We start from the raw sequence: 21,190 nt of genomic DNA, 5'->3' as shown, positions 1-21,190 counted from the left end.
CCACTGAAGCTTCTCAATTTTCTCTTTTGAGATTCAGTTAGTTTTCCATCTGGGTTGCCGAGGAAGCCCCTGCACAATGTCTGCCCACATCGTGTTGCTCTCCTCCTGTCTGGCCGTCTACCGATCCTTGCCTCTAGAGGACCCCTTCATCGGCCTTGTCTTATGATCGCCCATGGCTCAGTGCCCACCAGTCGTTGGACAAAAACCCGCAAAGCCTACATAAAAATTAAAGCAACCTACCACCCAACTGCTCATTGGGCGCACTAAACATTCACCACTCGGAGACTTAGTTGAGAGCTTGATTTATAGGTCAATTCTAGCTTCATTTTGAATCCAGCTTAACACAAGTTAAACTGATTTGCTTGAAATTTCTAAATAGAACTAGAAATCAAAAACATGGTTCAAGCTTGAATCAAAGCTAGATCAATATTTAATTAATTCAAAAAAATTAAATAAATATGTAAGTTTCAAATAAGGATGACAATCTATGGCGCGATCTATCAATCCAACTTACAAACGACCCGCTTTAAGCAGTTTCGAATTTGATATAAATGGGTTTGGGTCATAAACAATCAACTCATATATACTTATTTATTAAATGGGTGAGACCTAGACCTTTGACCCATTTGACCTATTTTGACCTGTTTAATAATTGAGTTCAATCATGATCTAACCTATTGAATCTATTTAAGATCTATTTAACACATTCAAATTATATTTAATTTTTTTTTATCCTATTTAATGCGAACCACTTAACATATTTAATATGTTTAAATCTATTTGATCCGTTGAAAACTCACTTAATCTATTTAACCTGACTTGGTTTATTTAATAAATGATTATGCAGCTCGGTCAAGTTACTTATTTAATAAACAAACAGGCTCATATCTAAATTTTTGAACTATTTAATAAACAGATTAGATTCAAGTTGATGAATTTTTGACTTGACAGGCATCCAACCAGACCTGACCCTACTCGATTGCCACCTCTAGCATCAAGTGACCCTTAGATCATTGAGAGGAGGTTCTCTTATATATTGAAGAAGCGTGCCATGAACTTTAGGCATGAAGGATGCAAATCTTCTTTAAAGTCAGGTCTACAGAAATGCCTTTTTCTCTGTCCTCAAGAGCTGAGTTTTCGTACTCTTTTCTTGATTAAAATATTTGTCTTGACTCCTTTGATCTATTTCAAACAATATTAGAGAACATTCCATAGACATAGATTTGGATTGTCCATGTTTCATGTACTCATGGCTTCTAACACCAGGGACATTTACTCCACCAAGCTAGAGAAGTTTCGGGGCCTGAACTTTTCAAGTGTTGCAATAACAAATGTACATAGGTTCACCCTGTTGAACCTTCTTTCCATCATTACCAAGGATCCATCCTCTAAGGATGAAAAAGAGGGGTATGAATGTTTTTTTTTTTTTTTTTTTTTTTTGTAAAAAAGAAAAAAAAAACTTTCTTGGCACTAGTAGAACTCAACCTAGCCTTAATGCTTTATGATAATCATTCTCTCTCAAAGTGTGCTAGAAAAGAAATATGGTGTAGAGGACATGGGTGTAAAAAAAAAATGACTTGGAAAAATATTTGAGACGCACCATTGTAGACACATGATCCTTGGTAGACCAAGTCCATGAGATTCAAGGGTTGGTGCATAAATTAAACCAAAGGGACTAGGGGTGCAAATGGGTCGGATCGGGTCGGGTCCTAGGTGACCCCGATCCGACCCGATTTTTTGTTCGGGTCCCAATTTTGGACCCGGACCCGACCCGGTTGAAGATCGGGTTGGGTCGGGTCGGGTCCGAGTCGGGTTTGGGTCGGGTCCGGGTCTGATTCGGGTCGGGTCCGGGTCCGATCGGGTCCAATTTTTTGTGCTTTTGGGAAAAAATTTGGACAAATCTAATTTGGTCATACCATAATTATGAGGTGCTGGGTGACCCATGACTTGAAAGACTTTGCAATTGAGCTCCAGTCAGAACAGATGACCCATGACTCACTAACTAAGTCGGTCTACAAGCCAAATTTCATATCACACTATTTTTTATCTATATGACTGATTGGACGGAACTCGGTGTCTCCCAGCTCCCCTCTCACGAGGACAAAAAAAAATCCCAGACCTTCTTCCAAAATCCAATTCCATTACAGAAAACTGGCACATGACCCATATTCAGTTGCAGTGTTCCCTCACTTTCTCCCTTCAAAAGTTAAAAGAAACAAAAACCAAAAAACAGAAGGAAAAAAAAAAAAGGCAGCTACACACCAGAGGTCTCAACAGTGTAATAGATCGAGAGAGAATCCTGACAGGCCGACGTTCCTTTGGATTCTGTGAACCTATGCTTGTTGCTAACTTGCTATCCTCCCACACTGACCAACAGTACCACAACCCACGCCAAAAAAAAAGAAAAAGAAAAAAAAAAGAAAAGACTTTCTTTTGTTTTTCCTCTCTCTCTCTCTTCGGGTCCATTCGGGTCGGGTCGGGTCCGTTTGGTAAACCCAGACCCGACCCAGAAAATGATTCGGGTCCAATTTTAGGACCCGACCCGGACCCGCGGGTCCTAAAATTCGGGTCGGGTCGGGTCTACGCGGGTCGGGTCGGGTCGGGTCACGGGTCGACCCGACCCATTTGCAGCCTTAAAAGGGACAAGGGGATAACCGAAAATTTCCTCCTTCAAAAATCAATTGCCTCGAAGCTCAAGCATTGGTGTGAATGATTGTGTCTTAAGGAGGTCATGAATTCTCCTTGTGTAGAAGAACAATATCGTGAATAAGAAAAGATTGACCCAAGACCTGAACCTACATAGTTACTATCTAAATCCGTTCTAGTCGAAGGATTTAGACTCGAGCATGGGAACCAACATCACCATTATCATTGCATGAAATGTATTAAATGTTAGTCATCTCCAGAAAACAGGTCCATTTTACCTTCCTTTGCATGTCGCAAAGCCAAAATTTGTTACGACCACATAGACAAAATTCAAGAAGCCAAGAACCCTAATGCCAAACCAAGAACACTTCTAGGGTACCGAACCCTCCAACTGACTTGGTTTGGGGTCCACCTCTGCTACCTTTGGTGAAAGGTTAGTCTTTTCTGCTTCCTTTCTGGCATGTCATTCCATTAATTGTTGCATGTATAATATACATGGGAGCAAATATCCATGTATAATATAACCAGACTGCTTTTTTTTTTTTCTTCATGTAAAGCAGCTTTAGGGAGGGTGATGATGAGCAATTTCGATGCAGTTGAAATAATTGGAGAAGGATGGTCGACCTAAAGCTGACATTGGGGAAGACATCAGAGAAGGCAGTGTCATTGTATGATGTGCTACACATGCCAGAAGAAAAGAAAACTTTGATTGGTCACTCATTTAAAAAGAGATCTAGAGTAGTTTTTGATTCCAATAAAGGGTTCTTACTTTGAGAATTATAATTTAGATTGCCTAGCCAAGTCATAAGATACACACACAAGATTAAAAAATTCTCTTGTTCTCTTAAGATCCTATCCTTTTTTTTTTTCTTTTTTTTTTGGTAAATGAATAGGAGGGGAGGGGGAGGGACCAGCCCATCCGCATAGTAGCCCCGGCCCCACTGGGCCCCTCTTCCACCAGGGAATGTTCGATACAGATCACAGGTTTTCGCATGCTTTCCCTGACCCGTGGGCTCACCGCCTCACGTGTGGGTACGTCACCCCAGCACCACCTTTGTACAAGTGGAAGAAAAGTATAACTGCCAACGAGCCATCCAGACGTGGGATATCCGGTCTCTTAATTTAATCGACGTCCGCGCGTTTCGAACCCAAGCAACTTGAGTGGAATTATCGCCCCCTTACCACCAGGCTACTACCTTGGTGACTATCCTTTTATCTTTTAGACTTAAGCCTCGTTTGGCATTGTTTTTGGAGAATCAAGAAACACTTTTTCAAAAGCCAGGAGCTCCTTTAGATGATTTTGAAATTTTTGATAAAAAATTTATAGCAATTTTTTAGTTCCTTAAAAAGTTATAAAAAGATCTAATAGAAAAAAGCTCCAATTTGGAGCTTTTGGGCAAGAGCTCTACTTCAAATGCATCCGGAAGCTTTTTTTTTTTTTTTTTTGTTTGCTCGACAAAAATTCACTCAAAAAACTTTGAGTCCCAATAATGATCTTTTTCAAATTAACTTAAAAATATATTATAGATTCATAATATTTTGATTTCTGATAGTGCAATATAAGAAGAATATAATATAATATAATATAATATAATATAATATAATATAATATAATATAATATAATACAATACAATATAATTAATAAAATTATTATTGTATTTTTCATAAAATAAAAATATTTATTATAATACTTATATTACATATTAAAATAAATAATTTATTAATTAAGAATACTTTCTAAAAAAAATTTTTGATGGTAGAGACAGTTATCTAATACCGTTTCTTATTGTTTCTCGATACCAAAGCACTTCCTTAGTTTGGTTAGCAAAGAGACGTTAAAGTTCTATGATACTTCAAAAAATAGTAACCAAGCAACAAACAAGCTTTTTTATTAAAAGCTGTTGATGTTGCCTTGTATCCAAAAAAAAAAAAGAAAAAGGTTGATGTTGCCAAATAAAATTTAGCTCAATTTTAGGAATTACATTCCAAAAATATCAGGATATTGACATCAGTCAACCTTTGCTAGCCTTCAAGCTTTTTCTTGGAGTCAACAGCAGACATGGCAAGCCTTTGTTCACCAACTTTTGAATAAATTGCCATGCAGTATAATCTCCTATAAAGAAGTGCGTTGAATCATTCCTGCATGCAAGACTTTGTGTGTGACCAATGACCATACTGCACTCCGAAGATGCAAGGACTTATCGCGTGACATGCACAAGTTTACCAAGCCTTACCAACTTGATAGCACACTAAAATGCAAACCTCCCTTTGCAACTCAAGAAAATTCCCATAAGCGAGATGTAAGTACTTTGCGAAAAGGAGAAGCAAACTCCACGAATCAGAGAACTACGACGACCCAGTGCACCATATCATTTAGCAAACAATTGATCTAAGTAAACCCCATTTTGATCTCCAAATATCATGATTTACAAGTCATGGGCTCATTCTCACACAGCAAAACACCAGTCAGGTATCTGCTAAGCAAACTCCAAGAATCAGAGAACTACGACCCAGCGCACCATATCATTTAGCAAACAATTGATTAAAGTAAACCCCACACTGATCTCCAAATATCATGATTTATAAGGCACAAGCTCATTCTCACACAGCAAAACACCAGTCAGGTATCTGAATCAGAGAACTACAACCCAGCGCACCATATCATTTAGCAAACAATTGATCAAAGTAAACCCCACACTGATCTCCAAATATCATGATTTATAAGGCACAAGCTCATTCTCACACAGAAAAACACCAGTCAGGTATCTGCTGACACACAAGTTCTCAGAAGTAAAGAATATATACCACCACATTTGGAGCTTCCTTCCCTCAACATTTTCAATAACATCATCAAGAATTAGCCAAAATGCGTTACAGAGTTCATTCACATGATCAAGTTACACTCCCCAATCAGTAAAGTCCCCAAGTCATACATTGATAAAGGACACACGATCTCAACAAACGAGTGACGATCTAAGAGATGGTGTGCTTGAGAGTTGTGTGCATGAGGCCCAGCGTATGATCGACTCTGAAACCATGAGATCGAGCTGCTCATGCTCCCCAAGTCCGATAGTGTGGTTCCGTCTGTGGTGGATACCAGTGGCTCTAGACCAAGTTGTAATGACCTTTCTAACCCCCTTGGGTTCAGATTCTCTAACATCATGGCTAAAGCAAGCAGTAGGATCAGGAGACATAAAGAACTTTCCAAAGCTGGAGTCTGCAGCACACAGAGAAGCATATCAGACTTTAGTTTACAGAAACAGAAATGTGAAGTTAGAAGCAGAAGTGAGACAGCTTTTACCTCTCTGAATTGTGTTGACATTTGATCTGTCGGCCGTGAAACCCAAAAGGTTTTCTTGCTCATTCAGAGGACTGAAGAAAGAAAAACTAGGCATCGATGGAATTGGCGTTGAGAATTCGAGACTGCTTGACTCAAAGCTGCTGCGGAAAGACCAACCGACAGGAGGGGAGCAAGGAGTGGCATCCACCATAAAAGGAGAGAATGATGATCTGCAGGAGAATGCAGGGGAAGAATGATCTGCCTGGGTTCGACAGGGGATAGGCGAAGGGGAACTAAAACTGATATCGCGAGTTGCAGGGACAAGTGCGGTACAGAAAGAACAATTTCGCATGTCTCCTTGTCCCGAATTAGTTTCATTGCAGTTACCACAGGAGACATTTGGTTCCTGTGCATGGTCTTTAATCCAGGCATGATCTGCAAAAGGGAAGAAAACAGCTTAAAAGCTTGCAAATGCCATCAGCTGAACCAAATGATTACAATATAAAGGAATGATCTGCGCGATGGTACAAGCAACGTCAGGTTTGATGCGGCCTTTCAATACAGCCCAATAAGCCCCAGATATGAAAATAACATCCAAATACAAGAAAAAGAGTAAAACTAGAAAATGATTTTCTCATACAGTTGTCACTGCAACTGCCTTCTTGGGATACTGTTAGTGGCATGGAAATAGGATCAATGTTGATCATGTAACGCTGGACAGTTTTTAATTTGCCATAAATTCAAATAGTAGCTATCCAAAGCTTACCACCAATTAAGCAGCAACATATATGTAAAAAAAATTAAATACACTTATCTGGAGCAGATATATTATGCAAAAATTGAATAGACAGATCACTTTGATCATATAAGAACTTATAGTCAGCACATTAGAAATTTATAGGTCACACCTAGGGCTACAAACAGAGCCATCCATGAGCAGCTCGTGTTCAATTCAGAATTTGGCTAAAATTTAGCGAGCTTGTTTAGCGAACAAGCCAAGCCAGAGCTAGGGTTCGCTCACTTGAGTTCAGCTCACTTAAGCATGAGTACAAATAGATTACTTGAACTATCATTACTAATAAAACGACCCATTGTATTAGAATTATTTCAAGAATATATTACTAATGAATAAAAAGAATATACTTTAACTATAATATTGAGATAACTGTGGAAATTAGCACAAAGTACATATAAATGCCTTAAGGCACCTCAGGCTCTTGCTAGATTTCTTCAATGAGCCATATGTGAGCAGTTTGCATTTGGCTCGATTACAATGAGCTGAGTGTGAGCCAGGCCTGGCTTGCTTGAGCTCGATTTATTTTACAACCCTAGGCGCACCCTTAGTTTCAGTTAATGCAATCAAATTAGGAAGTTGCATCTTACCTAGAACCTGCTTGGCTGTAAGCCTTTGAGCAGGGTCCCTGCATAGCATTCCAGCTATCAAATCCTTCGCAGATTGAGATACACCACCCCATGGATCAGATGGGAACCATAGCTCAGCAGATCTAACAGACTCAAAAATTCTCGACTTTGTCTTTCCCCAAAAAGGTGGCATTCCACTGAGAAGAATGTAAAGAATAACCCCTGCACTCCATACATCGGCCGCCTCATTGTAACCCCCTGCCAGTACTTCCGGGGCTATGTAAAAGGGGCTTCCAACAGTGCCATATAAGCTTTGCCCTGTTCAATTTATTCAACACCAATTCAAACCAAACAACAAGAAAACAAAGTGAATTGAATCAAGTGTAATTCTGAGAATTCAAAAAATACCTGGTTTGATATAGGCGGCGAGCCCAAAATCCGCCAGCTTGATCGGCGAAGTCGACGACTTGGTGGCCAGCAGAATGTTCTCCGGCTTGAGGTCCCTGTGGACTATGCCCTTGCCATGGCAATACATCACCACCTCCATGAGATGCCGGAACAGGATGGCTGCCTCATGCTCTGAGAAGCAGCCATGCTTCTTGAGGCGGTCGAAGAGCTCCCCACCGGCACACAGCTCCATGACAAGGTGGACACAGTCTTCCTCCTCATACACAGCCTTCAGGGCCACGACATTAGGGTGGCCAGAGAGCCGAGCCATGACCTCGATCTCAAGTTTGACGCTGCGGAGGTCATCCGAGGAGAGGAGGCGGCCCTTGGCAATGGACTTGCAGGCGAGGGTCCGCCCCGTGAGCATGTCGGAGCATGCTCGGATTACCCCAAACTGGCCCCAGCCCAATTCCTCCCCTAAAACGTATCTGTCTTCGAGGTAGGAGATTTGAGGGGTTTCAAGGATTGGATCAACGAGGCCAGGGACCTTATAGGAGTTGTAGGGTGGGTCGGTGCTGTTGCCTTGGGCAACAGCCATGGCAAAAAGCTCAGAGCTCTCTGCGAACAGCTATTCTCCTCTCTCCGAATCCAATTGACTTCTTCTCGTCAAAAAGGATATAAAGATTGGAACTTGAATAGAAACCCTCGATCTGAGATCAAAAATCTTAATGCGCCCATTGCCCAGCAGCTGAAGGATCCGAGCGGGAAAGCAAGAAAAATACAAACTTCAGTAAAGTTAAGAGGTAAAAATTCAAACTTTATCTCAAATTTTAACATAATGATTCAAACCATCAAACACCCAACACGAGATCGCATAAATTCCAAAACTCTAGCTGCTCAAAATCGTGAAACAACAAATTACCACATAAAGCCAAAGAAAAACCTAATCATCCATAGACATACGCATCAAAACAAAATTTCCACCGACCGAATCAAGAAAAACCCGAGAGAAAAGTGGAATCATGAAACAGTGTCCGATCCGACTACTTCAGCTCAAGGATATGTGGAAAAACCCCAGAAAATTTCCAAAAAAACACAAAAAAAGGAGAAACGAAGGAGAGAGAGAGAGGGAGCTTGCCTGGAGTGGAGTAAGAGGAATAGAAGCTGAGACGATCGGAGAGTAGGGCTCGGCAGCCCCGCTTCTTCGATGGCTCGACCGAGAGAGGAAGCGGCGTCTTCACAGTTTTCCGGCGTTGGAATCCCAGTTTTTGGTAATAATTGTATGAGTGCTAATATTGTGGGGACCTTTTTGCTGCATTAGTTACCCTGCTGTTCCTGTCCTTCTGTTATGTTTGTTTCCTAACATAGAGGGCAAAGTCTATAGGAACCCAAAAAAGGAAACCATTCTAGGACTCAGGCAATAGGGACATGGGCCCCAACATGGAAAATTTAGTGCCAATGTCCCAGGTAAGGTAGATTTGCTATGATCTATGGTGCTTGGATTGTTATTGGTCACCATTTGCTACGTACTTTATTATATAATATATTTGTGTGAAATGATTTTTTTTAGAGAATTAAAATAAGAGCCACTGAGAGCGACAATAAGTGAGTTTTTAACTGCACATCAGTCATGTTAATTTGCTTTTTCTTTTTTATTAAATAATAAGCAATGATGAAAAAGAACTTAACATTATAAAATCAAATTTGTGGAATTGATAGCTACAAGCACTCGGATGCTAAAACTATCCTCAAGTAAGAAGTAAAAAAAAAAACAAATGTAGCTTGAAAACATTTTTATTCTTTTCATAATACAAATAATACTAATAGTAATAATAATGTTGCCTTACTGCATCAATATATCAAGATATTGAACATATTTTTTTATACTTACTTCAGTCACATTATCAACTTAGTTAAAAGTTTTTAAATTCTGAGATATCAATTGTTACAACATAAACCAAAACCGATGTAAATCGCGATCTCAGTTTATTTTAATTATTAAAAAATAAAAATAAAAATTAATTTATTTTTTTGGCATCTTAACCAGTATTTTAGAATTGAAATATCGACATCCCGACTAATATAATAAATCCAAGACCAACAACTATATTTAAGTATTAATTTTAAAATTTATTAATTAATAAAAATTAATTTACCAAAAAAATGAAAAAGTACTTGTTGATATGAATAATATGATGATGTTTTTGATTTATATCTTTTATATATATATATATATATATATATATATATATATATATATATATAGATAGATAGATAGATATCCGAAGGTGATGTGTGGCGGTTTTAATTGAGTTCTCATTCGAAATCAAAACCATCACTCCCCTAGCATGAAGCATATGTGCATTTGTCATTCTGAAATGGGGGACGGACGTGAAGCTCGGGCTTAACTGGAATAAATAGAAAGGAAGTGTAGAAATGGAGCATGGAGGCTTCTTGGCGAAATCTCGGGACAGCCTTCCGCGATGCTTGCGGTTACGATAGCGATTTGCGGTGTCTCCAGGCGCGCTGCTCCCTCTCGCCTTACCAAACGAAGCGAAACAAAGATCTCGGACCCGTGAATTAATCTCGACCGTTCGTTTGACTGGAGGTCGTGATGGTGGATTTTTACGGGGTCGGGACTCGGGAGGACTTGAGCGCTGACTTTCTTGAACCCCGCCCTTATTTTTTTTTTTAAGGGCACAAGTATTGGTGCACTCAATTTTAAACTCCACCGGCGGACCGGTTCCGGCTGTGGGGCCCGATTGTGTTTGTGGCTTAGCGATGGTTACCGATTTTATTCTTTGGTTAAGAAAGATACTTGGCGTCTGGGGATTGTGATGGGAAACGTGAGGACATGATTACAAGCAGCTTAATCCTTTGCAAGAAAAAATTCTTTAGATCATGATTAATTTAGTTTTAAGTGTCAACTAACAAATTAAAAAGAAACAGTAATAGAAAACTTGTTGAATAAATGGATACCTATAGGTTAATGGGCACCTAGGGTCCAATGCAATGTGGCTTAAGTTCACGGTACAATTAAAAATAAATATAGTTTAGGCTTGAAGCTCGGTACATGATTAACTTTAATAGAACCAATAAGGCCAGAGGTAAAGATATAAAATTTCAAGAAACACAACAAGTTCATCGAGAAGTTAAGAAACTCTAAATAACCAAATTTGAAAGAGCTTGCAATTGTACGGATTCAATTATAAATTAAAAAAATATTTTAGTTCTAATATATAAATGGTTTCTTTCAACTTCACTTCTATTGTTGCTTTTGCTATTTCCAACACCTCTTCCTTCACCTTCACCTTCTATCCCATCCTCCTTCCATCTCACTCTCCTCCCATCCTCACTCTAATCATTATTACCTAACGCTACTCACCCAAAATGATAGCGCTACTTATTACAAATGTTACCATTGATGATAATGTGTGCTCGACCTATAAGAGATATTACTCTTGGCCTTGGGCCTTGTCAATTATGGACATTATGACTCCCCTTAGACAAAGTTGAAAAGATATTATCTCCAATGGCCTCTCTCCACATCCTTCTTGCTCATTTGCTATGTCAAATAAGATCTTTCAACTATCTAAGAAATTATATCATCAAAGATAATGCGAGACTTACTTCTTGCTTTAGAGCTGCTGCTTTGCCAATAGATAAGACCATGAACAATTATCTTAACTCCTATCTTCCTCGGTTTTCTACTAACCCGTGCTTTAGACATGGAGATAAGCGTTATTAAATTACCTTTTGTAGAAATCAATTTATTTTCTTGCAAAAAAACTGGTTGTAGGCATCCCCTCCCAAGCTTCTTTGGCTTAATTAAAAAGTAATCAAGTATTAAAAGTACTCTATAACTTGTACCTAGTTGTCTAAGACTTTTCTCCCTTTGTTCAAACAAACTAACACTTTCTACTTCAACTAAACGTCAATTAGTCAGGGACCCAAACCTATTTCACCTTCAATTAATCAATTACAATTCTATCTGCTTTTAATCAATTTCAATTGCATGAATTAATTGAAAGTTCGCCAATTTAGTCCCCAATTCACACTCTTCGGCCTAAGTGAACCCTTCAACTCTATTTAAAATCAATCGACCCTTCCCTCAACCTAAATTGACCTATAATTGACCGTTTACGAGTTCAATTAGCAAATACCTACTATTTTTCCAAAGATCTTTTAGCTGGCTAGTCTATCTTTTCGTTTAGCTCGGTTCATTAATCCGACTCCAGCTCTCCTTCAATTGATCCTTGTTCCCACTAGTTCTTATCTTAGTTTATATCCCATAGATTCAATTATAATTTGATTGATTTTTCATATTTGCTAATGGATTGGAACCTACTAGGTTCAGATTTGAGTTAAATTTGGTTATTTTTGAAACCCTACCAAACAAGCTTTTATTGGCCTCAAATTCAAACCATAGGCCTCCCTCATAGCCAACGTATCGTGGATTCAATTTTGTCTTTTTTGTGTATCTCTATCCTCTTTAATTATGATCACCCTAAAGGATCCACTTGAAAATATCCAAAAATTGGAAAAGAGGTAAGATGGCATCTAGAACTGAGGTTCTTTAATTAACTCCCTCCAAAAACAAATTAGTGGAAATAGATTTTAGCCTTCAAATCTAGGAGAAAGAATCCAAGCGCGGATTATTTGGTATCGGTTTTATGGGTCCTTATCATCCAAGCATTTCTATCTAAGGCCACCACTAATACAATTCTTGTTTTAAACTATTAGTGGAAATTAAACTAGGAGCAGTATTGGTTCTTGAAAGCTTTAATTTTTGGCCAACTTCCTTATCCTAATGCATGGAAGGACACCATGAATATGCCCTAAAGTTCCTTAGGTCATGAAAGCATGTTTGGAACAAGAGGTTCATGTTTACAACAAGAGAACAAAAACGTTGCATATCACTAAACCTCATTGAACAAGATAGAGGAAAAAAAAGATTAATGGAATACAAAGTAAATCAAGTATTTCCTCTTTGAAGTACAATAATTTAAATTTTCACACACACAAAGAGAGAAGGATTGGATGCTAGAATGACATGAATCAACTTTATGAAGCTACTATCAAAGTGAAAGTTGAAAGCTTCAAAGAGTGTTGAGTGTGTCTTGAGTGCACCAGCTCTAAAAAGAAAAAGTGATCTTTTTCCGTCCCCGCTTTGCTCGTGAATTAATCTTATTGTAGGATACCAGTTCGAGTCCAAAAAGACTTACTCTATTATATATATATATATATATATATATATCTTTTGAAACCCTAAAAGAAGAGAGCAATTGAGTATTCCAGCGATGGGTGTATCGAGAGCTAGCTTTTGTGAGAAAATCTTGTACTATGTAATTTCTAATTTTCTATCATAAAACTTTTATATTATTTTTGTTCATAAATGTAAGTTAATAGACCAAATCACATAAATATTCTGTGCTCTTATTTTTTTTCTCTTTGTTCCTTCTTATTTTGTTATTCTCTCTATCGTTGCAACAGAGAGAAATAAAGATGATGGAAGCATTTATTAACCAGCTAGAATCACTTACTAGTACTTGTAAGTCTCACCATAGAGTGCATTTTCTTATTGGAAAAACCATAGTGCATACCAATTTATTAAAGATATTTTGGAAGCCTTCTTTTGTGACATTCAAAACTGGTTGAGATATAGTTTTGGCCATTATCATCTACGAAACATAGATTATGTTTGACATTAAGAAAAGAAAAACGAAGATCATGTTTAAAATGTCAATAGCTGTTATCTGATCACCACTTGATAGTTTGAAAGCACTCATAATCTAGTCTGGAAATGGGTGAGAGCAGAAGATGAATTTCTAACTAGGAGCACTGGCATTAAAAAAACATGCTAAACAAGAAACCAGAGGCAAAGAAAATTGGATTTTTAAGTAAAGCAGTAAACGTTAAACACGAAATGCTATTATAACACCACAAAGGAACTCTTATTTATACAGAGGCTGGACTCACTTTTATCTCATAAGATGGCATTGAACCATTATTCCATACAACTACAAGAGACAGATCCAGACTACACTCATTGCTCATGTCTTGACGGCTACAGATTAAACTTTACATTCATTGGACTCACTTTTATCTCATAGGATGGCATCGAACCATTATTCCATACAACTACATGAGATACTGTTCCAGACTGTACAATCATGGCTCATGTCTTGGCAGCTACAGATTAAACATCACCTTGATTGCATCACGACCACGAGCACTGACCTCAAAAGCTTCCTCCACCTCCTTCTGAGAGAATCCAAACCTGTGAGTTATCAAAGGCTTTACATCAATCTTTCCAGTCCTCAGGAACTCAATGCACAATGGCCAAGTGTCCTTGTAGCGGAAGATACCAACTATATCAACCTCTCTGTATCAAAAGATCGTAGAAAAATATAAGCATTTGCCACATCAAGTGAATAACAGAATATTCATCTTATTAAGTTCAATAGCCTTACTTTTTTTAAAAAAAGAAAACCAAGAAACATGGTTAGATGGAATTGTTCTCTCATCATGATCCGATTTCTCAATATTTTATTTAACCAGCGATGAGAACTATGGGAGTATTGATGGAGATGACCAAGGTTCACCATCTCAGTATCGGATCCTATATTGGTACCATCCTATTATAGTGTCAGTATGTGGTACAGTACGAGATGTTGAGATATATCAAATATCCGTATGGTACGAGACTGCGTACCGGTTCTGTACAAATACTAAATGGTATGCCGGTAATGGCAAACTTTGGAGATGACAATACCTTGCTGCAGCAGGAGTAAGGGGGACGGTCAAGTCATGATGGCCCATTCCCACAAGGCAAACTTTACCACCAGCACAAGTAGCATTGAGAGCAGTCGACATTGTTTTGCTAAAACCAGCACAATCTATGGTGACATCAATGTCAGCACCCATAGCTTTTTGTATTTGAATAATCTCCTCATCAACATCCTATAAAAGAATAAACAGAGCAACTTATGAACAAGGAGTCAATAAAAAAACAATTGGCCCAAATGCAAATGCAGCAACTATTGAATTACAACTTCATGATTTACATAATTTTAATAAATAATAAATAATTGTTATCAACTTTGACTATTTTCTGGATTGTTAGCTTTGTTCTGAATCCTCTGTAGGATGTATCATGAGTCAATATAATTGTTTTCCCTTTTCCATGTAATGTCAATTCTACCAAGCCTCTTACATAAACCCCTGGTTGACTACACATTCTACATACTCCCATAAAGATGGCAATATATCCCAACTCATGATATCGATGTTTTTCAAATGACATGTCCATTGCTAAAGATGCATAAAATTGTATCAAGATTTTGAATGTTCAAATATCACCTTGTCCTATATAAACCTTCATCCTAATGCACTTGCAAATTGAATTGCACCTCTCAGAGAACCTGTGTCACTACTTTGTAGTGGCCCCACTTGCAACAATAACCATATATTGGCCACACAAACCAACTGTGAGTAAAAAATTAGGTATATCAAAGTATGAACTATGCTAGCATATGTAAATAAGTAGTCCTCATCGGTCTTGAAAAGTAAAACAATAATGGCAATCCTCCCCCAGAGGACAAGTTCATTCTTTAGTAGGAAGTCAGATTTTTTGTTCTTAAACCTTACTTTAGGGATATCTTTGGTGAAAATTTTGTTCATAAATCTTGCTTTCTAATTCCTAGGAAGTGTACTGTGGCATCAGAGATTCAAAGCTTTGTGTCTCCCCACTATGCAGCCAAACTTAAAAATGAAAGAAAGACATATAGCTGATGAAACTAATTGATGAGTCTTGAGTTATAATTCATTGTCAAGGACCAAAAAGCTAAAAAGCCATGCTTGTTAAAAAGCCCATTGTTATTGAACATTTTCTTGCCCTGTCCAAGAGCTTGAGTAGTTAGTAACTTGGTAATTTATGTTGCATTTGTAAGCACTTTCACTTTTCCTGTTTCTAAAAATGAAAATAAAACGTTCCGTTTCTATTTTATTTTAAAATAAAATAAAACATGTTTGGTGTAATAAACTATTTTATTTTTGTAGAGACAAAAAATCAAAAACTAACCCCTCTTCCATCATTTGGTAGTTGCAATGGGAGTGATGCTGATGATAGTGACAGCAGCGAAGGAGGCAGTGGCTGCACCCCTGGTGGAGGTGATCATGGTGGTAGGATCGGCATTGGTAGAGGTAGCGGCAACAGTGGTGGAGGTGGCGGCAGCAGCAGCGACACACATAGCAGCAATGCAGTAACAATGGTGGAGGTGGCAGCGGTAATGGCTGTGGCAATGGAAGCTGTGGTGGTGGCGGCCATGGCAGTGGTGGAAAGGAGAGGGTTTCCACTTGAAAAACTTTAGTTCTCTCTCCTTTTATAGAAAGGGAAGGAGCAGATCTACACTATAATTAACCCAGTCCAATTTTAGGATGCACCATCCAAGGATCTAACATGGAACCTATGGTTGCTACAGAGACGGGTATAACAATGGGGACAAGTTCTATTTCATTTTAGTTCTTTATTTTCAGAAAAGGTGAAAGAAAGATTATTTACTTTAACCTTTTTTAGAAATTATAAGGATATTATAGAATATAGAAAATAGAACAGGACTACCGAACAAGTTTTCTTGTCTAGATTTCCATGTTTTGTTTCCAAAAACAGAAAGCGTGGAAATAAAGGATGCCAAATATGTCTTTTGATAGTGCTGGCCATACTCATGCAAGACTAGTGTGAGCAGCCGATATACCAAAAAATAAAAGAAGCCAAATATGCACTCAAATTCATGTTGTAGAAGCCCCAAGTAGCATGTGATCTTCTGTAGTAAAATTAACCCTCTTTCTCATTACAATTTCTCAACTTCTGTTTCCTAGGATGAGAAGCAATCTACATCCTGTTTCATCTACACTGTATCGGTAGTCTAAACTCAAAGCAATCTTCTATTAGATTTTTATTCAATTAACTTATATCTAAGAGCTTATTGTATCATAGAATGCACAAGTTGTTACAAATTAGAAAAAAAATAAAAGAATAAGGAATCGAGATAGCCCCAAGGAATGCCGTACCGGTCCGTACCGGCCGGTACGTACCGGTCCGGTCCCTGACCGGTACCGGACACAGATGAAAACCGGTATTTCCGGTTTTCTTCTGTGAACCGGCCGGTACGGAGACCGTACCGGCCGGTACCGCTTGGTACCGGCCTCGTACCGGTGCGAGCCGGCCGGTTCGCACCGGTACGGTGTTTTTTTTTTGGGGGGGGGGAACCACAGTGCCTCGCTGTGGTTTTTTTTTTTTTTTTTTGATGGGAAAGAAAGTGGTCCGGACCGGTACCGTACCGGTCCGGCCGGCCACCGGTACGCCGATCCGGACCGGTACGGCGGACCTTGGATAGCCCCCAATGTATAAGAGATAATAAAGGAAAAGAAAATAGTAATGGCCTGCTTGGGTAACCCAGCAGGATTTAGGCTGAATTTTCTACAGGATTTGTGAACTGGGAAGTCCCTTTGAACATGGCCCATATCAACCCAATATCTTTCCAACCCGAATCCCGGAAAGGAAATAGGTCTTTTTTTAAACTTCCTACAGACCAATAGACCCACAGGCCAGGATTAGATTGAGACTTCGGTGGGCCTTTAGAAGATGTGGGCTGTGCAGGCCAACAAGCCTGATTTCTACTTGCTATTTCCTGTAGAAATATCCAAACATGCCCTAGGTAAGTTTGCAAGATTTATAACTAATAGAGGCTTATCATATGTTAAAAATATTTTCAAATTGTGTAACAGTAGAAAAAAAGAATTTTATGACAATGTAAACCATGCTTAACAAGGAAACGCGAAAGGAAGAGAAAAGAAGCAGTAAAACCTCCATGCTCGCAGAAACTTTCACAATATCATCTGCTCCAAGAGACTTTGCAACTGACAAACGGTAATCATCAACATCTAGTATAACTATTTTTTGAGCACAAAAAGCACGGGCTGCAAACATTGTTACTAAGCCTATCGGTCCAGCTCCCATGATTAGCACATTTGTCTCTGGACCAACACCAGCACGACGGCATGCATGGACCCCAACACTGAGGGGCTCACACATTGCCCCTTCCTCCAAGCTTACATTGTCCGGAAGCTTGAAACAGAGCTCAGCAGGATGCACCAACTGCCATGAAATGAGAGAGATAGTTAGCATCAATCAAGCAGTCCTTTCAGCCTTAATCTGTCTAAGTTTTGCTGCAATTCTGATATAATAAATGTTAAAGTAGGGAAAAGCATGAAAAAATGAGTAGAAAAGCAGGAGAATGTTAAAGCTTCAAATTTATAACATATAAAAAATTAAGAGACTCTGATGCTAGGAGATTGAGAGTTGAGACTGCCATTCCTGCTCTACAACCATGCATTATTCTACCCATAGATGAAAGGTAGGACGTACTAAGATATGATTCCACTGTAAAGAGCTAAGTTTTTTTTACCTCTTTTATTCTTGCAATTTCCTTTTGGATGAGTAGCATCCAAGTAAAAATCTGGCTAAATGGATTTAGTTAACATCAACATGGTTCTTGAGGTTAATTGGAGTTAATTTATGTAGTAATATTTGCTATGTAATCCTTGCTTTTAAAGTGCTGATCATGTATCTTATAAAGCTGAATACCTGATTAGCCAAGGAACCATGAACAGGAGGAGTGGCAAAGAACTTCATCTCCGGGCAGAGGTTGTAGCGGCCACCCTTGCAGTACTTGCAGCGCGAGCAGCTGATCCCTGGTTCCAATGCCACACGGTCACCTACAGCCAGGGACTTCACTTCGCTGCCCACCTCTTCTATAACCCCAGCACACTCATGCCCAATTACCATAGGCTCTTTGACAACAAAATGGGCAAGAGACATCCTCTGCAGTTTCAAGTAACATTAACAACTTAAGTTAACAACTACATCCATATGCAAAAGAAAACATTGGTAAGATGCTTTTGCCTCAACAAAATTCAAAGAGAGATAGTAGCATAAGTAAATTAAGGAGATGGAGAGATGAACCTTGAGGTAATGAACATCACTTCCACAGATACCCACAGCTTTCATCCGCACCCGAACATCGCGAGGGCCTGAAAACAGTAAATTTTGTTAGCGAAGAAAACCCCTAGAATGATAATTATACCATGAACAATGAAATTTGGCATGTTTTGATCTAGGAAACACAATAAGTCATGATCATCACCACCACCACCATCATCATACTTAAACTCCACTAGTTTATCCACAAAATTTAAAAGGGAAAATAATTCACAATTAATTTTGCCTGCCCAGAAGATTAAAACATAAGGAAGGGAAGAAAAGGCAATCCCTAGAATGATCCACTAAGACATAATCAAGACATGCTTTGTCAATTTTTTTCAAGAGGATTTAGAAAACACAAGCCGTGATCATCACAACAATCATCATGTTTAAACACCACCAGTTTATCCACAAAATTTTGAAAAGGAAAAAAGTCAAGATGAATTTAATGAAAACATATACATGATATAAGAAAATAAAAAAAAAAGCAGGTCAAACTCATGACACAGAAGATATAGATATGCACAACAAGCCATGTGTACACCAGAAAAACATAACATTATCATCTTATGAAGAACAAAAATGGGAGAAGAAATAATGAGGAAGCAGAAAGAAAGGTGGTGATGGATACCAAGAGGTGGGAGCTGGTAAGGTTGGATCTTAAGGGTGTTGACAGACACCAACCAGGCTGCCATGTTCTCCTCCTTCCCATCTCCACTTCCTTCACCACCTTTCCCCATCTCCTTCTCCCTCTTTCTCCCTATCACTATTCTGAGCTTCTAATCCCCAAGAGCCTCACTTGGTAGTGTGGGATGAGACTTACAGGCCGCAAGGGTCACTTTCAGAGATTTATTCCTCCCTTCCTGGGACTTTATCCCGCTGCTGACAGTTAGGCGGGATAACTTATTCTCCTTTTCAAGGGAAGGATAACTTTTTTTTTTTTTTAGGAATATGGGGGGGGGGGGGGGGGGGATAACTTTTATTTTCAGGCGAGAAATCCTTCTTGGATGATTCCGAGACCAAGTCTTCGATGAGAATCTCTCCATTGGATTCGTGAGATGCGCCTAGGAAGTGCTTGACGGTCCCCCATAATACGCTAACTTGGGGAGTCGCCCGAGGCCATTACAACACTAACTAATATACAGCCCAAAAAGACAAGACAGCAAGCTAGAGAAAACGACCCGGTTCCATTACTTTCCATTTTTTGGGGGGGGGGGGGGGTGAGGAGAACCTCACCCGTGCAGCAACTCCCACTGGGCCCCCTCCTCATTAGAGAATGTTCGATATGGGCAGACAAATTTTATTCATACTCTTCCCACCTGCGAGAAGTCCTATCAATATGGCAGCCTCTTTCACGCGTCGGTACGTCACACCAGCACTACATAAGTACCGGCAGATCAGATGGCGATTCCATCGGACAAACTAGGCGGGGGGCATCCGGTCCCTGCATTTAATCGACGCTCGTGCGTTTCAAACCTGAGCTACTCCGGTGAAATTTTAGTCCCGTTTCAACTGTCTACCACCTCGGTGGTAGGAAAACGTATTCTCATGGAGATTTCGAGCACTATTCCCGTTCTACCGGATGCATTTTGCTAGGAGCTTGATAGCTGGTATCCGGGTACAATTTTTGCTTTTCGTTTTTTTGGTCCCTTGGAATCCAGCTACTTTACAAAAATTTTGTATAAATACATCCACTTAAATCTGCCATCAATATATCCCAAAGATAAATAAATAAATCTAATAAAATATCCCATAATGGATCCACTATGCTCAACCATATAGAAAGCCACGCGTTAGTCTCTCTAAAAACATACTAAATTACACATTTCAGATTTGCTATGCTTCAGCTTGTATTAAAAGGTTTACTGTTTAGGATTCATGCTAGCACCATGCTAAGTGCAAAGAGAAAAAGTATTTAATAACATGGTTTGGCACTTTAATATTTTTCTTTAAAATATCTATACGTGGCTTTTCATAAATATATATTGCCGCATATATTTCAACTATTATGTGAAATACCATAGCGCTGCTAATAATTTTAGAATTATTTCAAGCAGAAGGTACCAAGTTGATCTTTTGTAGACCGATGCTAACGAAAGTTTGTATCTAAGCTATTTAATTTCTCAAAATAATAAAAAGGAACCTTCTTGATTGGTGAACCTTAGTCTAATTTTCGGTCATCCATCATATGATTGTATAAATCTTTGTTACTCCTGAAACAAGGAAGTAGAGACGATTTAGGTCTTACCACTAAAATATCTTACACCAATAAAATTTCAGAAATAATATATTATGATTTTTAATAACATTTCTCTTGCATATCATGTTTTCTTCGAAATGATAAAGTCATAATTAGTAATCATTATGGATTACTAATGCTTGGGGTTGATTTACAATTTATAGTCGTTATTAAAAAGTTTTAGTCATTTTTCTATTTATTCCGCATGGCTTGGTATTTATTTCCTATATG

At 38.7% G+C, this 21,190-nt stretch overlaps 2 protein-coding genes across 3 annotated transcripts; both read right to left on the bottom strand.

The window, feature by feature from the left end:
• Positions 1–5,428: 5,428 nt before the first annotated feature.
• On the bottom strand, positions 5,429–8,966 carry LOC103721378 (calcium-dependent protein kinase 26-like). Its single transcript, XM_008811559.4, has 5 exons — positions 8,815–8,966; positions 7,698–8,424; positions 7,311–7,607; positions 5,949–6,362; positions 5,429–5,864 (listed from the first exon to the last, which is right to left on the bottom strand). Exons 2-5 carry the CDS (start codon positions 8,272–8,274, stop codon positions 5,602–5,604), a joined length of 1,551 nt encoding a protein of 516 aa, XP_008809781.2. The 5' UTR covers positions 8,275–8,424; positions 8,815–8,966; the 3' UTR covers positions 5,429–5,601.
• Positions 8,967–13,577: 4,611 nt separating this feature from the next.
• Positions 13,578–19,540, bottom strand: LOC103721379 (sorbitol dehydrogenase). Of its 2 annotated transcripts, none has more exons than XM_008811560.3 (6): positions 19,352–19,538; positions 18,703–18,770; positions 18,325–18,561; positions 17,545–17,835; positions 14,452–14,639; positions 13,578–14,061 (listed from the first exon to the last, which is right to left on the bottom strand). In XM_008811560.3, exons 1-6 carry the CDS (start codon positions 19,458–19,460, stop codon positions 13,869–13,871), a joined length of 1,086 nt encoding a protein of 361 aa, XP_008809782.2. In that variant the 5' UTR covers positions 19,461–19,538; the 3' UTR covers positions 13,578–13,868. The 2 variants fall into 2 exon arrangements, with proteins under 2 accessions (XP_008809782.2, XP_026665943.2); XM_026810142.2 differs by lacking the exon at positions 13,578–14,061 and adding an exon at positions 14,271–14,298 and having other exon boundaries at positions 14,392–14,639; positions 19,352–19,540.
• Positions 19,541–21,190: the final 1,650 nt, after the last annotated feature.

This window comes from Phoenix dactylifera, chromosome 18, assembly GCF_009389715.1.
Source record: "Phoenix dactylifera cultivar Barhee BC4 chromosome 18, palm_55x_up_171113_PBpolish2nd_filt_p, whole genome shotgun sequence".
Taxonomy (NCBI): domain Eukaryota; kingdom Viridiplantae; phylum Streptophyta; class Magnoliopsida; order Arecales; family Arecaceae; genus Phoenix; species Phoenix dactylifera.
This window is presented reverse-complemented; position numbering and strand designations above follow the sequence as displayed.